The following is a 26,946-nucleotide window of genomic DNA, read 5'->3' on the forward strand; positions in this document are numbered from 1 at the left end:
AGTGACAGCTGTACGATTACAGGTGTGAAATATGGGAAATTACTTTACAACTAAACATGAGTCTTATAAAGACACACTGTGATTTGAACCAGGCTTTTTTTTAAACCTGATTTGATAGTACACTACTAAACTATAGGGTTTGGTCAAATACCACTTTCAGGGACTGTGGTTTGACATGCTGTGTAAAGGTGAAAGCAATGTCTGAGTAACTGCCCTAATATGCAGTAGATGAGTGGTCAGACATGCAGGTGTTGTGAAGTTTCCCTGCAGCATGAGGGGTCTCACAAGCAGATTTCTTAACATCACAATCTGACACTTCTATTGCAAAATGAACAACCTGTACACAGCTTCCCAACCATATTTTAGTTCTTTATTCTACAAAAGCTCTGTATTTTCTCAGCATTTTTGATATACAGAGTACCATACTGTACTGAACTGATTGATTCGACAGAAACATCTACGTGTCATGTGACCCACTTCGCACAATGTAATTCGGACCAATCAACAGTTGTTAAATTGAGGTCATGTGATTCGGGAGTTTTGACTGCACAAGGCGATTTAAATGTGCAGTTGGTGTTAAGGCTATCCAATTGGGAAATTTTTGCTTGGTGCTATAACCCCTCTAGGGGGAAGTAGTGAAAACGTTTGTTTATTTGACCTTGAGCCTTCTCTTATTAGTTGGGAGCTAGAAAATAAAATAAAAATCTGCCAAGTGGGCTGTTTTAGACTTGCATTTTAAGAGTTAGAGTGAACAAAAAAAACATGCAGAATTGTTTATTTATTGAAATTAAATCATTTCAAATCGAGGGCAGGACGATAAGGCCAAAATTTATATCACGATATATTTCTTAATTTTGGACAAAACAAAATAATTCTGATATCGACATGAACCATCAAACATAAACCTATTGGCTCTGTCAATAAATTAACAAATTAAGCCCTAATTAAGTATCAGTCAGTAATTATATTGTTCAAGTAAGTTTTTCCCTTTTTGGTTTCTTCTATATTTGCTTTTCTTTTCAACACTATTTTAACATCAGCTTCTGAGATGGTAATTAACATTAAGCAAGCAGTTATTTTTTATTTAACTATTAACAAGCAATAACTCATTACTTATTTAAAATACAATGTATTTATACATATTTTTAGGATTGTTTAAATAGGTTTTTAACTGTTTATTTAATTTCCTAACTATTTTTGCATTGGAATACTTCACCTGCAAGCAGACCTCAAATGTCTTTATATGGCATGCTGACCCTAGAATATAAATAGGTTAAAAATACTTAAATCCAGATTGACCAAATATGGCGGTTATTGCTAGTAAATGAACTCATTTTCAGTACAGTGCATGATCGGATTAGTATAAGTTCAGGCATCAGAAGTCCCTCTTAACCAGCAATAAACTGACAATTACCAGGTTAGTAGACAGCTGTATTATTGTATTTTAATAAGCACTTCCTGCGTCTGTATTTATATATGTATCTTTAGGGAACACAACTGGACTTTAAAAACACTGTTGTCACCAACAATGTGCATTGTTTGGTGACCAACAATCTACTTCTACTTTATCTTTTATTCTGATAGGGTTTTATTATTATTATTGTGGTTAAGGAACTACTCACACATCATTAACAAGCACTTACTAACAAAAGAGTGTTTGTATTTGAGAATTAGTATTTTCTACTTTCATTTTGCAATTGTAATTAAAAAAAATGGCCACTGAAAGTTTACACCACGCAGAAAAAACAAACTATATGCACCTTGATATCTACAGTAATAGTGAATACAAAATTTAATTCATTAAAATGGTTACTCTGTCTGTTCAGTTGCCAGTAATCAACACATAAACAGTTATTCCATGTTTGTAAACTCTCTTACTCTCTTAAACTCCCTTAAGTTAATGTTAAATAAATAACTATTAGCTAATAAACGGTTAAGAAGCCGACCCTTATAATATATTGTCACCCTTTTCTTTCCTCCAGATAATTATGCATCATATGAAGTGGTATCAATGTAGTTCAGCTAGATTTTTTTTAATCACATTCAGTCACATCAAGTGACAGTACTAAAGGTACTCTCCCGGTACCTGAATGGAAAACCCAAACTCTCAGGATCATTTCTAAATCCTCTCACGGTGTGTAATTTAGCTTTTCTGGACAGCCATTAAGAACGTAAAGATGGAAAAGCTCTACAACATGCTTAGACATGAAGGAGAACTCAATGATTTCAAGCACAGGCTTGACATCACATCCTTTTACAGTAAGACCAGCTTAAAACTGTGGCAGACAGTAATTTGGGCTGACGGGTTATTAGGCTTGTCAGAGCTGGACATGATTTTTTTGGGGAAAAAAAAAAAATAATACTGCCATCTGGAAATGTGCTGAATAACCAACTGACAAACTTCCATCTAGAAAACACAATGCAATGGCCTGTAAATCATATCCATGACTGGCTGTAGGCTGCGTATGAGCTTGGTTAATGTGCTTGACCGCTGGCCACTGCAGGACCCATGTATATCTGACAGGTCGCATGTTCTGATGCTAGGGAAATATCTAGCGTGGTAATCATATTAGAGCGTTGGCTCCAGTAAAGCCAGGCCACAGTGATGCCTCGCTGTATTACACATGACAGATGTAATTTGATAAACTGTCTGCTGCGTGGAAGCAGGCGCCCTCAGGAGCGAGGTTAAATGCTGATGAAGCATTTTTAATTCTGGAAGAGACGACTGCAGAGCGGTGGCTAACTGCTTTGTCAGTGCCGGACCTCTTGAGACCTTCCGCTTCAGACTTGCATACAAAAATAGACACTTTACTTTTCAGCCTCTTGTCTCGGAAAATAATGGGAACTGATTCCAAACTAGAAAAGGGGTCTTGTGTAAAGCATCGGCGTCCACTGCCGTCTCAACAAAGGTAGAGTTACAATGTGGCAACGTGGCGGTGTTGGATATTGTAAGAAGAATATCTGATTTTAATTATGATTCAAATCTGACTGATTTCTCCCATGATTCCCTACTGTGCAAGGCTGCCAGATACAGTCAGCTTTTTACAGGTCTACAAAACAATAAAATATACATTTTAAAAAAGTCTCTTTGGTGATGCAAGTTTGTTGTGACAGTTGTCATTATGTCTCCCATCTCTCATACAACCCAGAGAGCGAGAACAACCGTGCTAAAAGTATTTTTACAAGCTACTCAAAGTGGCTTTTGAGTTTTTCTAGCAGAGCGGTTACATCACTCACTCGACACGCTGAAGACCAGGGTTCGAGCCTGAGTCACGAGAGCAGTGTTGTATTATTGAACGCAGCTTCTAAAGCTAGATTCCTGCAAATGTAATTATGTCTCCCGTGCTATGAATAATTGGGCAGGTCCTTTACACAACTCTTGAAAATGTCTTGCTAAAACTTGTTGAATTCTTGAAGCAAAAATAATCCTAACCATTTGCAACACTAAGACTATTACGCAATCGGTTCCCTTTGGATACTTCACAGCCTCATTCATGACCATCAGATCAATCAGGTCCATATGGTGTTGGTGCTCGTGTAAGCCGCCTTCAACTATCCATCCATTATCTGTAACCGCTTATCCAATTTTTAGGGTCGCGGGGGGTCCAGAGCCTACCTGGAATCATCGGGCGCAAGGCGGGAATACACCCCGGAGGGGACGCCAGTCCCTCACAGGGCAACACAGACACACACACATTCACTCACACACTCACACCTACGGACACTTTCGAGTCACCAATCCACCTGCAACGTGTGTTTTTGGACTGTGGGAGGAAACCGGAGCACCCGGAGGAAACCCACGCGGACACGGGGAGAACACACCAACTCCTCACAGACAGTCACCCGGAGCGGGAATCGAACCCACAACCTCCAGGTTCCTGGAGCTGTGTGACTGCGACACTACCTGCTGCGCCACCGTGCCGCCCCGCCTTCAACTAGTCACAACGATTTTTCTGCAGGCTGACAAAGTTTTTCCAAGAGAACTGCTACACATTTACCCATTAGCTTCACAGACAATCCACTTCAACTCCAGCTGTTCCCATCACGTCTTTGTGTACAAAAAAAGTGAATAAATAAATTAAAAGTTATTAGCAACAGGACAGCGGCATGACTGGGTCTAAAAAGAGCATCTCAGAGAGGCAGAGACTTTCAGAAGTAATTATTTGGCAGGGCTTCACCACTCTGTGAAAGACCGAGAGATCAAACAGTGAACCAATTCAATACTCCCAGAAGATGCAGAAACCTCTATATGTAAAGAACCTAAAACCAATACAGTCTGGCTGGGATCTTCAGGCCCTCAGGTTCAAACTGTATTAAACACAGACCCTTTCCTGTAGTGGAAATAACCATGGATTTAAAAACATTTCCCAAAATTACTGTCTGTGAACTGAGTTTGCCGCTGCATGAACAAATGATAAGCCTCACAGACACAAGGAAGAAATCCTGAATGATATATGCAGATTTTGGAGTGAGATGCTGCCATCCAGACAACGTCTTCTTCGGGAAGGCAGGGCTAGTGCCCATTCTGCAAGGATTACAACAGCATGGCTCCTTAGGCGCTAAACAAGTCCACACCAGTCACCCATTGAAAACAAAACACTGTAATGGAAAGCCAAAAAACCTCTGAAACTCTATATGAAGCAATAATAGGAATCATTTCAGGTCTCCTCAGTTCCCAAATGTTTACAGACTGTTTTTAAAGGAAGAGGTGATGCAACACAGTGGTAAACCTGCCTCCATCCCAACTTTTTTTTTTTTGGGGGGGGGGAGTTTTGCTGGCATCAAAATGAAAATGGGCAAATGTTTTTCCAAAAAATAAATAAATACATTTCTCAGTTTCAACCTTTAAAATGTTGTCAACTAAATACAGGGTTTAATAGGTTTGCGTATCACTGCATTCTGTTTGCAAACCATCTCACCTTTTTTTCGCTTTTGTTTTTTAAAATAGGGTTTGTAAATATCCTAAACGTAGAGCCAGCGTATTTCAAACTGAACCCGACATCCAAGTGAGTGAATTTGGCTCGCCTTCACCAACATGCCAGAGAAGTTCTTCAGAGAAGTGGAAAGACTTCCAGGGATTAATTTGTAATGGGTGTGCACAGGGCCATCACTTCTGGGAGCAGAGACAAGTGCAAATCCAGGGCCTGGCAGCAGCTCTGTGCTTCAGTCTGACAGTTCAGAGATCAGCCGTCCAGCACCGTCCTTCACCTGTCCCCCGCCATGGCCAGCGTCCTCTCCTGTGTTTAGCTTCCATTACCAACAGAGCACGAGCACTCAGAATATCAATTGTGGCGTCGACACACAGGGGAGTGCAGTAGAGATATGAACTGTAACTTTTTATCCTATAACCTTAGACAAATACCACAATACTGCTGCTAAGGGTATAATGCTTTTACCATCTCTCTTATCCATATATTTACTAATATGGAGCCAATTTTTTAAAAGCACAGCTGTTTTAAACTGAAGTACAATCATCTTTACCCAGACATAAGTATTTGTGATTAGTGAGTATGCGCCATTTCAGATCTGATTTGTTAGTGTTAGTACAGATATATCTTTCTCATCTCTCGCCACTATCTAATATCACTATCACTATCTTAGGACTGTCTTTTCGAGCCTCCTAATTTTAGTCTTAAATCTTGGTTGCAGTTGATTAAACGGTTCTACTGTTTCGTCCATTTCCTTTTTTCAGCTTCTTGACAGCTACAAGCGTCAACCCTTAGTGCTGAGCTGTCTACACACAGTGAAATGATGGAGAGAAATGCCTGTGGATATTTTCAGATCTGAAGCCCCTCTTAGATGGCGCTTTTCTACTGAACGGTACTTACTTTACTCGACTCGGATCTACTGGAACTGGGTAATTCATTAGTACCTGCTCTCCCGTGGTTCCAAGCAAGCCGAACCGGGACTAAACCTTGTCGTGTAAACCTTGCAGTAGAGCTGGACTCCCGATATCAATATCAATATAAAAGCCACAGAATGAATTTGCCATGTCTATGAAACCTCCTACTGTAAAACCATATGATTTTATAAATAAATCTACTACCATCTCTGTAAATAGAGAAAAAATCTGCAGTGTATAGTTCTCATTTGTATTTATTTTTAACTACAAATTTTCACTATGTTCAACAATTGTCTTGTCAACAAATGTACTTACATTATTTCATATATCATTTGGTAAAGAAATCCAAAAAAAGAAAAAAAAACCACACATTTGGGTTTATATATTAAATATTTGCTGTTGTTATTTTTACACATTTGTCTTTGACTTTGCCCCATATTATCAGAGTAGGTTATCTCAGATCTCACACCCTGAAAAGTACTTCCTAATGACTATTGGAATTATAAAACAAATAAATTAAAGGTGTTTTGAAATGTTTTCAACACTTCTGTAGTTAACAGTAGATGTTTAATGTGTAGAGAAGGCTATCCCTGTCAAATCTTGGGGAAAAAAAAGGAAAAACGCATGTGCATTTGGAAGTTGGTTTGTCTTTGTTGACCTGCAGCAGCTGGAATAACTGGAGACCCAGTTGTTGGCCATCCCCACGCTAGGTTGATCATTCCTCCTCGCCGTGTGCACAGTAGCCGAATGGAGAAGTGGCCTGGCTGCTGGAGGATCTGTTCTCAGTGGGAACCCTGTCTGAGAGTCAGTGGGAGATATCTCTCTGAATGACAAAGTGAAAGCATTTCGGCGGTGGGTCTGTCAGGTGATGAAGATGCATACGGAGCACTTAGTAAAGCCACAGACCTGGCACACAGTCCAGTGTCTGGAAGCGTCTGCAAGGAATTAGATAAGCGCTCACGCTCAGCCGGGAGCAGCCCTTCCAAACATGGCGTGCCCTTCAATTTGATGTCCAAATAAGCAATGGTGTAACGGAATACGCTGCAAAGAACGGCAACGCAGAACCAACCTCGTTTCCTATGGTTTTCAATACAAGCCCAATGTGGTGTTCAACACACATGTGAAAGAGTGAAATAAAAGACGCCACTTCATCTGTATCGAGTAGAACAAATCAGATTACACACTAATGATGCAACAAAATTGCTTTCCACTTTTAGATTTTTAAGATGCTGGGCCTAATGCCATCACACTGGCACCAGACCTCGTCCTGTTCACATACAATCTTAATAGATTACGTTGCCAGCTGAAATGTGGAATGATGCACATTAGAATTTATGAAAAAACACAAAACCATAATTGATTTTTCGTAATATTCTAACATTTCCTCTACATTTACTATGGTCAGGAATAATGCAATAACATTGTGCCAAATTTGAAATAATATCTAAACGCCACTCATTTGTAAGGTTTTGTTGACATCTGACATTCATTCATTCATTTCCTATAGTTCTAACATTCTTTTCTGCTGTTTTGGTTTATTAAAATATATACAGGAGGTCCTCGGGTTACGTCAGTCCCGAGTTACGATGTTTTGTGTTTACGACACATCTCACATTTACTGTATAAAGCCTTGTTTCGACTTAAGTGGTTTTGCGTCGTAAACGTCGTAACGTGAACTTTGTGTTTGGTTTGCGCGGCGGAAGAATACACGGTTACGCGGCTTGGGACCGAGGAGGATACGTGTTAGGATAGGATAAGTGCTTACAGTATGTTATTTACGTACAGTATGTAAGTATGTTCCGACTTACACCGAAAATAGGTTTACGACGCGACGTAGAAACGGATCAACGTCGTAAGTCGAGGACCCCCTGTAACTTGAAAAAACTAAACTGTTTGTATAAAAACAGTGGCTGGACAATAATTCAGTGTCGATACATAAACACATCACTATAGAAAATGTTTCGATAACAGTGATATGACTTTCAAACACATTTTTAGTATTTCAATATACATTATTTACAACATCTGCCACTGACTGACGATCGTTACAGGGTGCTACCATCAGTTCCCTGCACTCAATTTTAGTTCATTTAAAACTATCAATATTGACAAAGCCAAGAGGTTGCTGTTTGACGGTGATGGTACTTGACAGTTTTTTCAGTGAATTTTTTTTCATTGTTTATATCGATATTGGAATTATATCGCATTGACCAAAATTAAGAAATATATTGTGATATAAATTTTGGCCACATCGTCCAGCTATAATATAAAAAGCTAACATTTTAAATAATTGAATATTAGGATTATTTCAATATTATTAATAAATAAATAAAAATATATGTTTACATTAAACATTAAAAATGTGAAATTAAGTGAGCTGACTCCTTTAGCCTTAAGATTTAATGCTGATATGTTTGTCGCAAACATTGGTGAGGTCACGTATCCATGTTGGAGGATTAGTTCTGGTTCCCAAATGCCATCACGTCCCAAAGGCAGTGCACAGTGCGCTGTTCTATTGCTCCACTGCACAGTCCTGGGTGCTATATGCACATTAGTGTACGTCTGACATTGGCCAACCATTTATGACATCTAAGAGCTAAAGGTCCAAACGTCCCAAACAAGGAAGAGAGACAACATATGTTCAGCAGGCAGCAATCAAAAAATACCACAATCGCTTTAAAAAAAAAAAAATAGCGAGCCTGACTTTTGTATGTTTTTAGCCAAACTCCCCCCTCAATATGCTCTTTCATGGCTGTGGTTGGCCAGTGCAGTCCAGTCCAGTCCAGTTAAGGACAGCCTGTTTTAAATTTAAACACATGAATACATTCACAGCGTGCTGTCACTCATCATCTCCATGCACATCCCTTCTATCTTTAAAAGATGGGAAGAAAAACACACAACAGCTCGTGCACTAAAACATTACAATGTGCTCCAAAATCGGCAGCGTGGGTTCTGATTTAATGGGGCAGAGAAGGGTATACCTTGAGGTTCTACCTAGCGCTTTCGTGTTTGATATTTCTATTCCCCACATTTCTTCACATGGAGAATTTAATGAAAAAGAAGCTTAGATGGCCAGGACACACGCTGAGGATGGAAATGAATGATCACCAAGCTTGCCTTCGGAATGAACTCCCACAAGGCAGGGCAAGAACCACCTGATGACGACGTCCCGAGGGGCGCGGGGATAGCTGCCTTCCGCTTCGCTGAGCGTGAAGAGGAGGATGTAAGCACAGTGCACTGAAACAATGAGACAATGCTTTTGCTTCAAAGTCTGGCTGATGTAGGAGCAGCATGAGATATTAACACACGGGGACGAAATACAGAAACGTCGATACGACCGAAGAAAACTGGCATTCAGGCAGTTTATGAGTCTGGACTGGAGCATAACGTCACTGGACTATAACAATAAAGGGTATTTTTTTAGGCTCAGAATGAGTAATAGTAATTTTTTATGAGGTTCATTATGCTTCATTGATCTGGATGGTCTACAAACACATACCTACTACTTTAGAATAGATGTTGGAACATTGCTGTGTGGCATTTAGCCACAACATTAGTGAGGCAAGGCAAGGCACCGATGTGGACCGACTGGATCAAGACTACCATTCCAAGTCGTTCCAAAGGTATTGGATGGTGTTCTGTCGCTCCAAAGAATTTGGGGTTGGGGGGGGGGCTTTATAAGGGTCTAGCTGATGCCTGCCGATGAGCATGGTGAATTTCCGCCTTTTACAAGCCAATGTCTACATCTTTTGGACATTCAAAGTATTTCTGAAACCAAACAGTTCTGAAGTATTTACCTGAGCCAAACAAATCTGCGTAGTAGGGTCCTGGCCAAATCCTATCAAGCCAGAAAACATAAACAACAATACTACTACAAATTGCATTTTACGTCTACTGGCACAGCGCAGTTGTGTTGTTGTTACTAGAGGCGTGCTTCAGTTTTTCGCCCACACAGCTCTAAGGAATTCCAATACAAAAAAAAAAACACTAAATATTCAAATTGATGTCTTAGCCAAGTGCTGATATCCATCCATGTATTACTTGCTGAGAAAACCTCACCATCTGTGTCATGCTCCTGTCTCCTAGAGCTATGAATGTTCATGTCGGATAAGCAGCTTTAGAGCAAAGAAATATTCTCTGATCTTAGTCATTTGAAGTGACTGCAGCTAAAACAACATTAAGTGAGATAGACTGGATCGGTTTATCTGTCTAAATAAAGGCATTTCCAGAGTGAGGCATAAAGTGGAGGGAGTGACTAAAGAAAAAAAAATCATTAAAAATAAATAAATAAATAATAATAATAAAAAAAAAAAACGTGGCTGCAGATACACACTGGAAATAACTCCCTCAAATGCCTGCTAGCCTTTAATCATCAGCATTTCGAGGCCATCGCTGATGTGATGATGCACCACTGAAGTTCTAAAATCTAGGCTGCATAATTTAAACTATCAATCTGACTAATCTTACTGCCCTTGAAAAGATGGAAGATGAGCACTTGGAATCAAACATACACTCCACATATTAACTTTGGGAAGTTTGAAAATTGTTCATTTTGTCAAATTATTATTCGTCACCTCTTCCACCCATTATCAAATCTCCACCAACTGCATGCAGTACCACCAGCCTCCAGAATGTTGGGGGCAAGCATGGTAAAAAGTCTTTGCATTCTGCTGCTAATGCAATGCCACTGTTTAATTTGCTATTGGAGAATGCAAACTGCCCAGATCTGTCACATCTGCTGACAGACGACGTTTTTACATATCAACACAGAAGAACCTCTAGAGAAACACTCGAGTACCAGGTCCAGAAAGGTCCAGAGTGGTCATTTCACAGTGTGAAATGCTTTAAACATGGGGCAGCAACAGTGCAGGAGATATAGTGTGATTCTCCAAGACACATTCGCTGAGTACCTTGATTTCTATTAGAGCACTAGGAGGATAAAGTCCACGTAAAGTCCAGGACAAATGTCGCGGGTGTTATTGTTCATACAGCTCCTCGGACTTAACCTAGAAACGTTCTGGATATTATGTGCATGTGTGAAAGGGGCTGAGGACACACTTCGTCAGATGTCTTAGGCATTGTGAATTGAATATGTGAAAGTCCAATGTTTAGACTTTTGGACTACTCCCTTTTCAGTTCAAATTATTGTAATATTTCACAACACAGATTACACACTTCTAAGTGCATGTATGTAACATAAAACCATTCTAATCTGTTATGCCAGTTCAAATATGCTGCAATTCAAATCCAAACAAACCAAGTTTATGATTGCACTGTGAGTGCAGTTGTTACACATCATCACGAGTCACTACTTTATAGAACTTGCAACTGTGTGAGATATAAATTTCACCCTGTTCCACATCCTGTTGAAGCCACAGGGTAACACTGTGTCTCATGACCTATTGCTCCACACTATCAGATGCATCAAACAAGATCAGTTACGCAGAGCATGGTTCAGAGCATGTGGGGAATATTATGGCAGTTATTTTCACTAAATTTACCAAAACATGAATCTATCCAACCATAGTTCAGTGGAGTTTTTAACCCCTAATATGAGTTTGTTTACTTTTGTATGTTTAATACATTGGTGTGACCAAAATTACAACATACCATTGTCTGCTTCAGTTCGGATCAATGGAACCGCAATATAAACAAACACTAGGACAGAAAGACAAATAGATATTTTATATATATATAGAGGTTTTATATAGAACGTCTCGACAAGTTTTTATCTAAAATAACAGTAGCCTAACACCAGATCTGAGGCAGCCATGCACTGCACTCTAATTTAGAACTACATCTGCTTGGTCTTCTTGGTTTTCAGTTTCACAATTAGATATTGTTCAGTGATAAAAAACAACAGCGTAAGCATTGTTTCAAAATATGGCTGAACCATGTGGGGAAGATTTGTAATTTTGTGGTAATTATAAAGCTAATAGTTTAGTGTGTGGCTGCCTTCGACTGGTTTAACTCTTTTTAGAAGCTAAGACATTGTTCTTGAACAAGTCGGCTGTGGTTAAAATGGCAGCATTTGCGATTTGAAAACTGCACTCTTTCAAACAGTGATTTCCACATAACAATAATTAATCTTTCAGTCCTAAAAGAAAAAAGTAAATAAATAAAGAAAAAAAAAATTTAGAACCCAGAGATTCCTGAATATCACACAAAGAAAAGTGTTGCGTCTGATCCACCAAGGACAGGATTTCGTGGAGATATCTCTGACTTGTCCATTATGAAATTTACTAAGGGAGTGTAGTTAATATTCAACTTCAGAGCTACGCATTAGTTTGGGTTTCACAATACAGTTTACTCCCAACAGCCACTGGCTCTTCAGACTCATCAGATGCTCAGGATCCAAACAATGAAGACAAACTGGCCGCATTTCAAGAAAGCGCAACAAGAAACATGTCGTTTTATTGTGCCAGAAATAATCTGGAGCACTGCCCCAGTGCTTGGAGAAGCTTAGGGTGGATTTATTCAAGCTGCCATTTACACATAACATTTAAAACAGACCTAAAGTGAGCCGGCGCACTGTTCTTTAAAGGTTTCGGCGCCGAAGTGGAAAAGTGGAGCGTGGACTTCTTACCATTTTATCAAATGCCACTCCTGAACTGAAACATCCAGGGAGTAGCGCTGGGAGTAAGAGGAATGATTGCTACAAATCCCTGCAGAGACCTTTATCTAAGCAGATATTACAGCATGACATCCTCTGATGCTGTTATCTCAGTGAAAACACTGAAGCTGCTCAGGGAACGACGCTTTATTTGATTTATCCTTGAATATAAAAATATAATATTCATCAATGTTTAGTAAACATAACAAGCATTCGTCTTTTTCTAGATTGGAAAAGAAAGAGGTGAGAGAATGAGGTGCAGCCACGGAGTGTTTTATCCCTCAAGATCAATAAAATATTACGAGATATCAATCTGAAGTGTTCATAATGTATTGTGTATAACATGGGGCCTATATAACCTCATAATCCTCCCACAGAGGAAAGTAACCGACAGGAGGTGGTACTAGTTGAAACCAAGACGACGTGGCAGTAATTCTGAGCCTAGTTCTGTACTGTAAAGTATATTACACAGTGGGATCACATTTGCAGTCCCAATCACAATTAAGCTGTCAAACCGACAGGCATGTACCCTGCAGCTGGCAGCCGAAGTTTGGCACAGCAACAGAGCATTCCCAACAACTAAAAATGTTACTGCTGTCATGTCATAAACCTCCTAATCTCGTAAAAAGTTATCATTCGGGAAATATGAGAGTTTATGGCAGGAACGATGTGCATTTACATTCTTCCTTTGGGGCTACAGTAGCCATGTTATAGCCATATCTAATATATGCAGAGCCTACCCTGAATAACTGAGTGTAGAGCCCACACCCTGGACAGGGCACCAGCCCATCACATGGCGGCATCACACAAGCACGGAGTCATCACTCACCAATGGACATTGTCACAGAGAATCCACCTACCAACATGTGAACTGGATACACTTTGGGAAGAATGTCTGTCCATTGCCTAAACATTCTGCTTAGGATAGTATTGTATTTTCTAGTTACCATAAATGCATTGTTAAATAGGATTCACAAATATATTTAGGAAAGAAAACATAGTCCCTGACAGAATATTGGATTTTGCTATTATTATTATTTTTTTTAAATATGCTTTACTGTGGAAGAAGACATTTCTGTGGAAGAAGACATTTCTGTGGAAGTCGTAATTTCTCTTAGATTCAGGGCTGGACAATGAAACTGAAACACCTGGTTTTAATTTATTAGTATGTTGTAGGGCCTCCTTTTGCGGCCAATACAGCGTCAATTCGTCTTGGGAATGACATATACAAGTCCTGCACAGTGGTCAGAGGGATTTGAAGCCATTCTTCTTGCAGGATAGTGGCCAGGTCACTACGTGATGCTGGTGGAGGAAAACGTTTCCTGACTCGCTCCTCCAAAACACCCCAAAGTGGCTCAATAATATTTAGATCTGGTGACTGTGCAGGTCATGGGAGATGTTCAACTTCACTTTCATGTTCATCAAACCAATCTTTCACCGCCTTCAGGATACAATGTTTGAACCATTGGATGCACATGGTCCTCCAGAGTGGTTCGGTAGTCCTTGGCAGTGACGCGCCCATCTAGCACAAGTATTGGGCCAAGGCAATGCCATGATGTGGCAGCCCAAACCATCACTGATCCACCCCCATGCTTCACTCTGGGTATGCAACAGTCTGGGTGGTACGCTTCTTTGGGGCTTCTCCACACCGTAACTCTCCCGCATGTGGGGAAAACAGTAAAGGTGGACTCATCAGAGAACAATACATGTTTCACATTGTCCACAGCCCAAGATTTGCGCTCCTTGCACCATTGAAACCGACGTTTGGCATTGGCATGAGTGACCAAAGGTTTGTCTATAGCAGCCCGGCCGTGTATATTGACCCTGTGGAGCTCCCGACGGACAGTTCTGGTGGAAACAGGAGAGTTGAGGTGCACATTTAATTCTGCCGTGATTTGGGCAGCCGTGGTTTTATGTTTTTTGGATACAATCCAGGTCAGCACCCGAACATCCCTTTCAGACAGCTTCCTCTTTCGTCCACAGTGAATCCTGTTGGATGTGTTCTTCTTGGTGGTATGCTGACATTACCCTGGATACCGTGGCTCTTGATACATCACAAAGACTTGCTGTCTTGGTCACAGATGCGCCAGCAAGACGTGCACCAACAATTTGCCCTCTTTTGAACTCTGGTATGTCACCCATAATATTTTGAGCAAAACTGTGCTCTTACCCTCTGCTAATTGAACCTTCACACTCTGCTCTTACTGGTGCAATGTGCAGTTAATGAAGATTGGCCACCAGGCTGGTCCAATTTAGCCATGAAACCCCCCATACTAAAATGACAGGTGTTTTAGTTTCATTGTCCAATATTAATATTAATAATTAATATTGACAAAGCCAGTAGTTTGTTGTTTGACATTGATGTTATGTTTCTGGTTTGTTCTTGACAGTTTTCAGTGGCTTTTATGCTGTTCATATCAATATTTGAATCATATTGTATCGACCGAAATTAAGAAACATATCATGATATTTATTTTGACCAATTCTGTATTAGTTATACATTCCACCAAAACAAAACCAAACAAAACAAAGCTTCATATATCAGAATCAGCAGATACGTTCATAACATTTTTGGATATCAGCAAACCATTCCCAAATTAGCCTACCGCATGCCCAGATTTATCTTATGTTCTGCAAATTATCGATATCACTACAATATCGCTTTGCATCCCTACTACTGACAGTGAGTTTGACCTCTCCCTTGCTGCATTAACAGATTCCACTCTTCTGGGAAGGCATCCATTAGATGCTGGAACGCTTGCAGCAAGCTTTTGATTCCATTCAGCCACAGGGAGCATTAGTGAGGTCAGTCATTGATGTTGGGTGATTAGGTGTGGCTCGGAAACAGTACTCCAATTCACCTTAAAAGTGTTTAATAGGGTTAGGGTGAGGGCTCTGTGCAGGTCAGTCAAATTCTTCCACTCCAGTTTCAAAAGTCTTTTCATTATAAACCTAGCTTTGTGTACAGGGGATTTGTTATGCTGAAAAAAGGAAAGGGCCCCAAACAGGAAGTACAAAACTGGGTACAATGCTATTGTATACAGCAGCATTATCTTTTGGAATCACGGGACATGGTGGGAATGGGGGTCTGTAGCACATGCAAGAAAAACAGCTCCACTATTCCTCCATCACACTTTACTGTTGGCACTACATATTAAGGCAGTCTGCATTCTACAACCAAACCCTGACTTGTCTACAGCCAGACAGCAGAGCATGATTCACCAGAGAAGGCTCCAAAGTCCAAAGACAGCAAAACTTAGACTCCATTGGTCAACATTTTCAATTGCATTCGGATATTTTTAAAAATTAAGGTTTTTCGAAAAAACGCTCTCCAAGGTAGAGATTTGTGAAAACATTTAGCGGTGTCATGTTTACGGCCAAAACACTGCTTTTCAGAAATGATGTCTCTGGCTGAAATTCAAACAGCTCCTATTTAGTGATTTAAGCAACACTAGGTATTATTTTCACCTTTACATTATAGCTTAGAAATCACTGTGAGGCTCCACTGACATGTAATAAAGAGAATAGTGCTTGTGTCGTCGTTACTCTGGGCCCAGAGCTGCAGAAACTGCACTATGTAATTTTTGGGGGAGGGTAGGAAACCACCCCCTCCCCCATCAATTTCAGTACACTGCTGTAAAAATGTATTATAGAGGAGAAAAAAAAACAAGTCTCACCTATGGTTTTTTAAAACCCTGTGTCAGCAAAGGCTTTGCCTTAAATGACCAAATCCAGTATTGGTGCCTGGACACGTCTGGACATGCAGCATGCAACAAATGCAACAAAGAACATTCTGGAGAACTGCTGTTCTCACAGCAAAACCCTCCCGTTGGTGTTCATTCAGAAGCTTAGCATTTTAAGGTGGAAGGGTATGTTTGTTGGTGGTTGTAGTTTAACTCCTGTGTGAGATTGTATTCACTGTCTGAATTACCACAGAAAATAAGAATAATTTCTTAACGCCTGGTTAAATTAAAAGGTTAAGAAATGCAACTGTAACAGCAAAAATTAACCAAACAAAAATAACCAATAGAGAAACTCTGGAGATGTGCCGGAATGAGGACTTTCTGCGTCAAGCTCGTTCTCACAGCAGATGATGAAGGCCATGCTTTAGGCAGGAAGCAGCGCCTGTGCATTTCTGTTTTTACCGTTCATGTGTGAAAGGGGCACATGTTACCCTCCTATGAAGCAGGAGTAGAGTTTTTTTTTTCATACTTTTCAAAGTCTAGAGGTCTCTCTACCTTCCAAACAACTCCAAATGCCGTTTCCCAGCTGGACACTTTCTTTGTTTCCCCATTTACTGAGCCAGGGCTGCATACAAACACAGGACCTTTTTTTTTTTTTTTTAAATATATTTAATTACATTCGTGCACATTGCCCTTATATTTGCTAGCATTAAATATCCCATCTTTTACTGTAACTTTCTACATGTTTACAGCAACACACAAAAAACAGAAAGCATTTGTTCAGCTCAGGACTTTTGATCTTCCCCGAACTAAAAGCTTAGTCATAACTACATTTCGTGCGTTGCTCAGTATGTGAAAGAAACAGCGAGGCCCGAGGAAGGGAATCTCCTCTCATAAAATCCTGAACCAGTCATCCCCTCTGCCGCAGGCTTGTGAAGAAGAGGGGGTCAGCTTCTCACAGGACCTCTCTGTAAAGACTTTTATGGACACGCATAAAATCAGGCCCTTGTCAAAGGTCGGGACGTCAAAAGTCACTTCCATTCTACGAGTGCCTGTTTGTTTTTTTTTTTAACCAAAGATAAGGAGACACAAGAGGTGTGTCAGGCGACTTTAACTGCACGGCCATCACTGAGAAAACATTAACAAGTCGTTTAACATCCGCTGATTTAGTGCTGATCGAGTGAATACACTTTCCAGCAGTGGAGAGCACAAGGTGAGGTGACATTCGATGCATCCATCAGACTCTGCGCCGTTCTTCCAAGGAGTAATGAAAAAGACAAGCGAACCCTTTGATATAAACCCAGTCTATAAAAACCAATACCTTCAGGATGACGCCAGCCTTTTCTATGACACTTCAAACAGGGATTATATATCTGAGATCCCTGCTTTGTCAGCTCCATTCGAAACGGCTTTCAAAGAAACTGCACGTGGGATTCTGTGTGTGATGGAGGACTGTACAATAAGGACAAATTCTGCTTTAATCTCAGTGGTTGAAATGTGGGGGTTTTTTTCCACGTTCATTCCAACCCTTCAACATGGGTTAAATAGTAAAGCACTGAATCACTTACATCTGCAGAAAAACATTATTTCTAGAAGCCAATATCTGAGCTAAAGGCTCAGTTAAGTCAGGTTTTAAAAAGGGTAAGACAACAATTAAAATGTATCCAAACACATCATTGTCCCTCAGCATGTTTCTGTTGACAGCTGCGAAAAAAAATAAACAGCCCAATAAAAATAAATAAATAAATAAATAAATAAATTCAGAAAGCAATTCCATAAACAAGATGAGCTGTGAAATGATTTACAGACTGACTGGAAGAAAACAACATTCAGATTAATCTACTTTCAGCCAAAAGGATATGTGCATATTCAAGGTCCAATACGAGGGCAGCCTTTCAGAAGACAGTCAAAACCTTAATGTCCTCTCTGTCTCCACACTTATGGTCCACTCTCTGACCACACAGCAGCACTTTGTAGCTCTACAATTACAGACTGTGGTCCATCTGTTGATTTGAATAATTTGTTAGCCCCCTTTCAACCTGCTCTTCAAAAGGTCAGGACCCCCATATGAGCACCAAACAGCTGGTGTCATTTGGGTGGCGGATCATTCTCAGCGCTGCAGTGACACTAACGCGGCGGTGGTGGTGTTGTTTCTCGTGCTGGTACAAGGGTCCACTTGCTGTACACACTTCTACCTCGTTGGTCCACCTTGTAGACGTAAAGTCAGAGACAGTAGCTCATCTGTTGCTGCGCAGTTCGTGTTGGACGTCCTCTAGTCCTTAATCAGTGGACACAGGGCACTGTCCCCAAAACTCCAGCAGCACTGCTGTTTCTCATCCACTCGTACCAGCAAAAAAAAAAAACATTAATTAAAAAATAACCACACCGACGTCACTACTCCAAACAGTATCTGGTGGCTCTGACCATTTAATAACAAGGTGAAAGAGGGCACATCAAGTATAAAGTGCAACAGATGGACTACAGTCTGTATTTGTAGAACTACAAATGATTAAATAAACAATGAGGTCATTATAATGTTACGGCTGATTGCTGTATTAGGGCGGCACGGTGGTGCAGCAGGTAGTGTCACAGTCACACAGCTCCAGGGACCTGGAGGTTGTGGGTTCGATTCCCACTCTGGGTGACTGTCAGTGAGGAGTTGGTGTGTTCTCCCCGTGTCCGCGTGGGTTTCCTCCGGGTGCTCCAGTTTCCTCCCACAGTCCAAAAACACACGTTGGTAGGTGGATTGGTGACTCAAAAGTGTCCGTAGGTATGAATGTGTGTGTGTGTGTCTGTGTTGCCCTGTGTGCGCCCCCTCCAGGGTGTATTCCTGCCTTGCGCCCAATGATTCCAGGTAGGCTCTGGACCCACCATGACCCTGAACTGGATAAGTGCTTACAGATAATGAATGAATGAATGATTGCTGTATTAGTCTTAAAGCAACAGAAAAGCGCAGTGCTTAATTAAAGAATTAGAGAGGTTAGATATAAGTGGAGTAAAAGATAATTATGGCTGCGGTCACTTCATAAAAACAGGATTAGGAGTAAATTATTGGTCCACAACTTTTAGGCCAAATAAACAAAACAAGGAAATAAAGTAGCTTTTTAACTGCTCTGTGAATTTTTTTAATCTGAAAAAATACCAAATATATATTTATCAAAACCAAGACCTGCTTTTTCAGGATGATTGTGATATGAAACAATAACTATATATTAGTTGCAGCATCAGTAAAATATCACAATGTCACCTTCAGTAAAAAAATAAGATAATAAAAGGTACCGTCTGCAGCTTAAACAAGATATATATATATACACATTTCCATTATATTTATTAGTCTCCAATCTGATGTTAACAGGCTCTGGTGGGAACACAAGGACGAGAAGTGCCAAGCTCCATCACCGCGCTGCCACACACACTAATCCGTCCAGCAGGGGCAGAACAATCGGCCTGTCAATAATTGTGTTGTGGAGCGGATATCAGATCAAACACATTTCTCAGTGGAGATAAAAGCCACCTGGCTGACCCCCATCCCGCCTGCATCCGGGGACAGACACAACCTCCAAACTAATCTCACCGCATCTCACAGCAGACACGGGAAAATATTCCAGATCTGAGCTAGCAACAGCAAGATCAGTGACGACGGGCTCCAAACGGCACCCTGGTGCTCTTCTCCTGGGGCCGTACGACTCCGTCTCTCTCTCTCTCTCATCGTGCAAAAATACGCAGGAACTCATTTCCGACTGCTGAGACACTGCTGCAACAATCTGCTCCAGATCTATTGCATAACTGACACGGTTCGCATTAAAATACGCAGTGACTCTGGGAAAGAGGAGGATGTAGTTCGAAGCCCTCACCAAAACAAACGTTTCAGTGTGTGTAATGCTGGGATATATATATATAGATCATCCTCAGTGCTGTTAACAAATACTTCTGGGTCCAAGAGCAGAGTGAATAGCCTGTATTCAGAAATGGATCCAGTATTCACAAGCCAGATCCAGCTGAAAAGCAGCTGTCAAACTCTTCACTCAGTCACCCACTGCACAGCACACAATAAGGCTTTCAGCAACAGTTTGCTTAACAGTCTCTCGTGGTGTGATACATGAAAAAAAATTAATGACAGTCATCGGGGGTGGGCAAAATGATTGTAGATATTGCTATTGTGATAAATTAAATGCATTGTCACTGTATCATCGCTATCTGACAGAGATATTCAAAATGGCACATTAACAGAATATCTACAGCTCACCAGCTCAATGATTCATTCAGTTTAGTAGGGGACATATTATGAAATAAATCATTTTTCAGTGCATTAGCATGTTAGGTTTGGGGATCGGGAGCCTACCAACCTACAAACTGTAAAACAAGACTTTTCAGGTAGAGCTTTTTCTATTTTGGACATTGGGTGGATACGTTAAAAACGGGCTGACCAATCACAGCTCCGTTGTCGTGGTTGCAGACCAAACAAATGAGCATCGAGACCCAGCATTTCGTGGCAAAACACAAAAGCTTACAGAACAAACAGAGGTTAAAGAAATACAGTCCTGTTTAATGAGAGGAGCAACATGCAGAAGCAGAGCCTCTAACTCCCCACTGACCTATGGAAATACTGTCAGAGCCATTGCTTATAAAGCTTTAGATCTTGATTGAGGCACAGAACTCCCCGTGTTGCTGTCTTTTCTGTAAAAAGAAGTGAACGTGGCGCATGTAGCATTTAGTTGCAGAGCTCAGAGCTGCTGCTACTCAACGAATGCATTTCTTCTTCCTCTTCCAGTGTCTTCCCTTAATGTCGGTGTTTCGACATAAAAAGAAAAGAAAACAAACCTCAACAGACTAGATATGAAGACACATCTGATTGTTAGTCCGATGTGAATAGGCCCCAAGTCTGAAACCATGGGACAAAAATGAGTCATTATGGTTTTGCACTGCTTCTTTCAACTTTAGAATTGTCCCACATCTTTGTCAATCTCTGTCCAATCACAGCGTCGGAGCCATTTTTATGTAAGTGAGCAAACATGAGGTTAAACAGAGCAAAATAATTACAATACGCACAGAGAAATGAGTACCGATAATAAGTGGTAAAATTCAGAAGAGAAAAAAAAGAAAACCAAGCAAAACTGTCTAAAAACTAGAGCTTCTGCTGAAACCAGACGTTCTGAACCGAGGGAGAGCACTGCTGTGGTGTTGATCTTTGTAGTGTTTTGACCAAAGCATTTTGCAGATGTTTCATTAAGACCCCCGAGCTGTGTTCATTTGTGGAAAAAGTACAGACTGTCCCTTTGTTAGCAAGCTTACAGAGCTAGTGAACTCTGGACAAACATGCTAGAAAACTGTGAAAATAACTGATTAGCTGTCATTTTTCTAGTCTGACTTTGTCACGTGACGTATTCTCCCCTAGCTTAATGCATTAAATAAAAAGAAATATATTCAAGCCCTTTTCCACAAGTGAACACAGTTCTGGGGTCTTAATGAACCATTGTGACAAAATGAGACAAGGATCATACACTACAGTGTCATCCCCCCCCCTCCCCTCCCCAGGCAAAACAGCCTGTTCCTTTAAATGATAATGAGCCAGTGTTTACCGTAACACGAGTACACAGCAGTGAGAAGTGCGGAGCAGAACCTGTGGCTTTTAAGTATTTTCACTTGATTCTCTTGCTTCTGCCTTTTCCCTTTCACCATATTTTATAACTAGTCTTATCTCTTTATGCTTGCTGTTTGTGTTTTATTCCATGTAACCTCGTCTTCTGCACTCTCACATAAATGTAGTTCCAGCTCCATGATTGGACAGACTCAGACATGGAGGCACTTGATGTAAAAGCAGGATAAATATACACAACAGCTCGTTGTCTCCTGTTTTCTGGAAGAATGAGTTGCTTGTTTCACAGTGTGTGAACAGGTTGTTTGGCTTCAAGATCCCAAACGTATTGTTCACGTGCACTGAAAATAGTATGTCCCTTTTAAATTAGGGCAAATATAAACATGTTAAAGACGCCAGCTCACTTAAAAACCTTGAGCTGCATTTATAGGGTACTAGCTTTTTGGGAAAATTCTGAATCTTTTCAGTCCCCACATCAAACAAAACTGGCAGGAGGCTTATTTTCATATTGCAGCATTACAAAGTCCAATACTGCAATAATGATGAAGGGGGTTTACATTAAAAGATTACATTCAAGCAAATAACTTAATATTTCACCATATTAATATGCAAATTAGCTCTCTCTCTCTCATATATATATATATACACACAGGAGGTCCTTGGGTTACGTCAGTTCCGAGTTACGATGTTTCGTGGTTACGACACATCTCCCATTTACTGTATAAAGCCTTGTTTCGACTTCAGTGGTTTTGCGTCGTAAACGTCGTAACGTGAACTTCGTGTTTGTTGTGCGCGGCGGAAGAATACACGGTTACGCGGCTCGGGACCGAGGAGGATAGGATAAGTGTGTACAGTATGTCATTTACGTACAGCAGGTACGCATGTTCCGACTTACACTGAAAATCGGTTTACGATGCAACGTACGGATAAACATCGTAAGTCAAGGACCCCCTGTATATATATATACATATATATATATATATAAGCATATAACTCTCTTGGTCGCATGGCCACATCTAATAACACTTTTGAAACATAAGAATCATAAGCGAGTCTCTTTTTATAGATGTGTTTTTATAATGTAATAACACAGGAAATGAACAACGGAAAATAAATGTTCACCACCTGATGTATGTTTAATGTCTAATATGACTCTTGTGGGTTTTTTTCCCCCACATGCCAACCTCACTTTTCTCATCAGCGACTAAATTGGTCACATTACTTTGTAATGACATATGCATTGTTAACTCACTAATTATTGTTCCATTATAATACATTGCTTTTCCATTGTAGTCTTTTTATAACATTTGCTAAATGTTGCATAAATATTAATGCTACTAGATATAATGTTAAACATAAAAGAAAGATTTATAGTTTGTTTGCCCTGCTATGAAAATTACAGCTCTCTGCTCTTCAACAGGTTGTAATTACTGGTTAAACGGAAACACAAATCAACGTCACCAGCATGCTTGCTTATAAGGAACATGGGCTAATAATGCATCACAACATCATTATGTATCATCTGTAAGTATGACTAGAGAGGTATTAAACAAGCCTATTTCATGGAGGCTAAAATACACGCCAGCCCCTCAGAACCAAAGCACCTGGCTCCTCTTTTTAAGCGTGTCATCAAGAAACAAAGCCAAAATGTTAAACTCTTTCCACAGCACTGTAACCATCCAATTAAAGTTTGCCATCCATCCGTAGATTAAAGCCCAGTCCATTTAACATCAGCATGACTAGAGGACAAAAGACTCCAGGGTTATGTCTAATATGCATTGAAGATGAAGACAGAGGATCTTTCACAGGTTCTGTTAAGTAGAGACTTTTTTAATGCTCAATATCACCAAGAACTAATTAATTGCAAGCCCTCCCAACTGCAAAACCCTTTCTTCCTAACAGGCATAGGCAAGTAGCAGCATAAATGATTGCATTGTGTCTCAGCATTATAGCCTAGGAGATGACACTGGCTTAATGACACTGGCCCATTCTTGCACAGTCCCAGTGCAGTTTCATAAAGTGCCATTGAAACCACATCATGTGAGTGCAAGCGAGCATAAGATATAACTCTACACCTAAGCCTTCATTCAGTGCTCATAGATCTGTGAATATGCAATTAATAGCCAACTACATCTCCACTTCAACCTTTCCCTGCTCACCTAAATTCTCACCCCGGAGGTAGACGGGACTGGTGCTTAAGTTCAATGTCGTAAGGAACCCTGGCTGTCTAAACCCTCCCTCCCGTGTCAGACTGTTTGGTATACTGCATTTATAAAGAGGAAATGCAAATATGTAACAGGGTCAATAATGAAAAATAAACATTGGTTGGCTAGCTCTTTTGTTCTTGTTATCCTCAAACACACGTACACTGTTGATGTACCTGGGGTGTTCAATACATTCTCTGTATATGTTTATATAATAAATCATAGAACTATATTTTACCACCCTTAACGTTTGTTACACATTTACAACTCAAAAAATAAATATTTATAATTATCCTCAGAAATTAACTTTCCACAGAATTTTTTTTTTTTTTAATTTAGGAACATTAAGGTCATTAAGGGTTAAGTTTGGGTTGTAGGTTGGAGGTGTAATGTCCTCAAATCCATTCAGACAGAGTGCGATGCTCAATTTTCATCAACACACTTCTGTTATTCACAATGGTGAAGTGATCGCTACAACATTAATGACCAAAATTAGCTGATGTTTTAAGCAAGGGCCAAGTCTTAAAACCATTATAAAACCTCCTGCGGGATTAGTAATTACATCAATACACACAAATTCTTGTAAGTGTAATATATGATTGTAGTAATCAATTAAGGGACATCCGTGATAACGTCCCAATTGTTTGCTTTAACAGATTTTACAAAATATCTTTATAAATGAAGTCACACAGATATGAACAAAGTCATTCCGGGAATGAGAACTCGATGAATCAGATATTTGTACAGAGGTGGTGACAGGAAGCAAATTACTCAATGCCTCCCAAGCAGTCTGTCCCAGACACCCCATTGTTTTACTACAGTTTCAAGGAATAAACACATGGCCTGAGCACCTGGAAATAAAACTGGATATCCCTCTAGCAATGACCAAACCCATGGCCAAGAGATGCCCCAGTGTGAATAGTTTTCAAAGTTTCACAACAACCCTCAGCAGTGTCCATCCATTCTCTCCTGCACACTGGAGACACCACTAGGTAAAGCCTGGAGTGGACAAGGTCGAAACATTTCAATCACTTTCAGCAACAGAAGAGGGGGATTTGATCGAGCTGGCACCCTGTTTTTTACACACACCAATGCTGTTATTTCCAAAGCGTTGTATGTAGTATTGTAGAGCAGAAAATCAGCGCGTTAAACTAATATAAAGGACACAGGCGACCGTTATGAAAGAACGTCAACTTGGTTTGTGAACAATGAAGCGCTTTGCGGTCGTTTTCGCTATATTCCCAAGTAACGTTTAAGCTTGGTACTACTTTGTAGCTTTGTTAGCATTTTCGCCGGTAAAACAGCTAAGACCTCGTCTGTCGCTAACCTCAGCCCCATAAGAAAACATCTTCGTCTTTACCCCAGCGTTTAAAGCCGACTTTTCCAGCGGACAGTTGTCTTACAACACAAAAAAACTGCTTATTTCAAAGCCAGTACTGTTTATTTCGCGATGCCTGTGGTTAGCGAGTGGCTAACCGTTCCGTCTTTCACACACTCGGAGAGGTAGAGTGCCTCGATTCAATCACAGCAGAGCTTCAAACCGCTCCTGCGATAGTACTATCAGAGTTTAAGGGCAAACACGGCGATAATAGTGGCCGGAACAACCTTCTGTTGAGCACACATTCTCCTTGCTCGGTGGGTTACCTCCATTTTAACAGTTTCTGGTTAAAATAGCGGCGCTGAAAACGTTTACAACAGCAGCAGCGTGTTTTTTCAACACTGGGTGAACGTTCAGTGTTCATCGATAGCAAAGAAAAGCAACATACCTTTCGGTTTAGCGTTGTTCCAGAATAAAAATAATAGGCAATCCCCAGCACCCATAGCACAGCAAAACATATTAACATCCTCGATTTCCTGCGCATCTCTCAGTTTTATTTAACCGTTAGTTCTTCCTTGGACGTGATCTTTCAGTGGCTGGCTCCTGCCTTCGTTCCTGTAAAGCCACTGATGTCCAAGCTGAGAGTGAATGTGTGTGTGTGTGTGTGTGTGTGTGCTGAGGGACACTGAGAGAGGGAGAAAGGAGAGAGAGAGAGAGAGAGAAATGCACTGCCACTAGTTGGGCAGAAGAAGCAGGAAACGGCCAACATCACCGGGTTAGAGGGGAAAGGGGAACCGACTTTAGTCCAATCACACTCGGCAGAGACGCCGGGGAGGAAGGCGGGGGTGGGCACAGTCTCGCACCGAGCCAGGAGCTCCGCACCGCGGACTCAGCAGCCTTTGTTGGCCGCCTCGGTGCAAAGCTCGTTCGGATAAGCCTGGTCTTCATTTGGCTTGTCTGTTTCGGTTTCATAAGCATACGGGGTTTAAGTTTAACGTTAAAACCACTTAGATACGATTTTCATTGTGATAAGTAAACTTTATGAAACAAAAAAAATTGGATGTGGTATTTGGCAATCTCAGCATTTCGCACCCTGTGAAATGTCACCTCTCTTTTTTGTTCCTTCGCCATTTTCCCCACGCCAGCACATTAATGCTTGCTTTTTCTGCACTGTACCTTCACACAGAGCCTCGTTTCAGGACCCCAAATGTTCTGCTTCTCCGCTGGCGCATGTGCCATCCAGTGGGGGATCTGTAAAATAACTCGTTATATTCTCTGATCTTTCATTAAAAACTATATAAATAGAAGCCAAATTATATTAAAATTAACAACTGTTTGAAGGTCAGTGGTGCCCTCTTAAAAACAGGGATTCATTAAGGGTTTTTTAGTAAAGGCAAAAAGGCAATATATATAAATGGCACCAGTATATTAAATCATTTGTATGGTAAAATACTTTTTCATGTTGATGGAAATGATATGATCCTTTAGCCCCATTTTGAAAATGCTTCCTTATAGCGCCAACAAATGTTCTTCAATTATTACAATGTCCAGCTCAATTCAATATATTATTCAATATTAGCATTTTTGATGCTTTATAGATGTGTATACAACACATCCTCCATCAGGCTGAGGAACAATTTCAACATTCATTCATTCATTCATTATCTGTAACCCTTATCTAGTTCAGGGT

The 26,946-nt window shown here is 40.5% G+C and overlaps 1 protein-coding gene across 2 annotated transcripts in view; it reads right to left on the reverse strand.

Moving 5' to 3' along the window:
* Positions 1-25,943, reverse strand: part of galnt2 (UDP-N-acetyl-alpha-D-galactosamine:polypeptide N-acetylgalactosaminyltransferase 2) — a 116,537-nt gene extending 90,594 nt beyond the window's left edge. For both annotated transcript variants that reach the window (XM_066678994.1, XM_066678993.1), the window contains exon 1: positions 25,705-25,943. In XM_066678994.1, the coding sequence (XP_066535091.1) occupies positions 25,705-25,800 (96 nt within the window). In that variant the 5' untranslated portion in view covers positions 25,801-25,943. The remainder of the gene's footprint in view (positions 1-25,704) is intronic.
* Between the last annotated feature and the right edge of the window lie 1,003 nt (positions 25,944-26,946).

This window comes from Hoplias malabaricus, chromosome 8 (assembly GCF_029633855.1).
Source record: "Hoplias malabaricus isolate fHopMal1 chromosome 8, fHopMal1.hap1, whole genome shotgun sequence".
Classification (NCBI taxonomy): domain Eukaryota; kingdom Metazoa; phylum Chordata; class Actinopteri; order Characiformes; family Erythrinidae; genus Hoplias; species Hoplias malabaricus.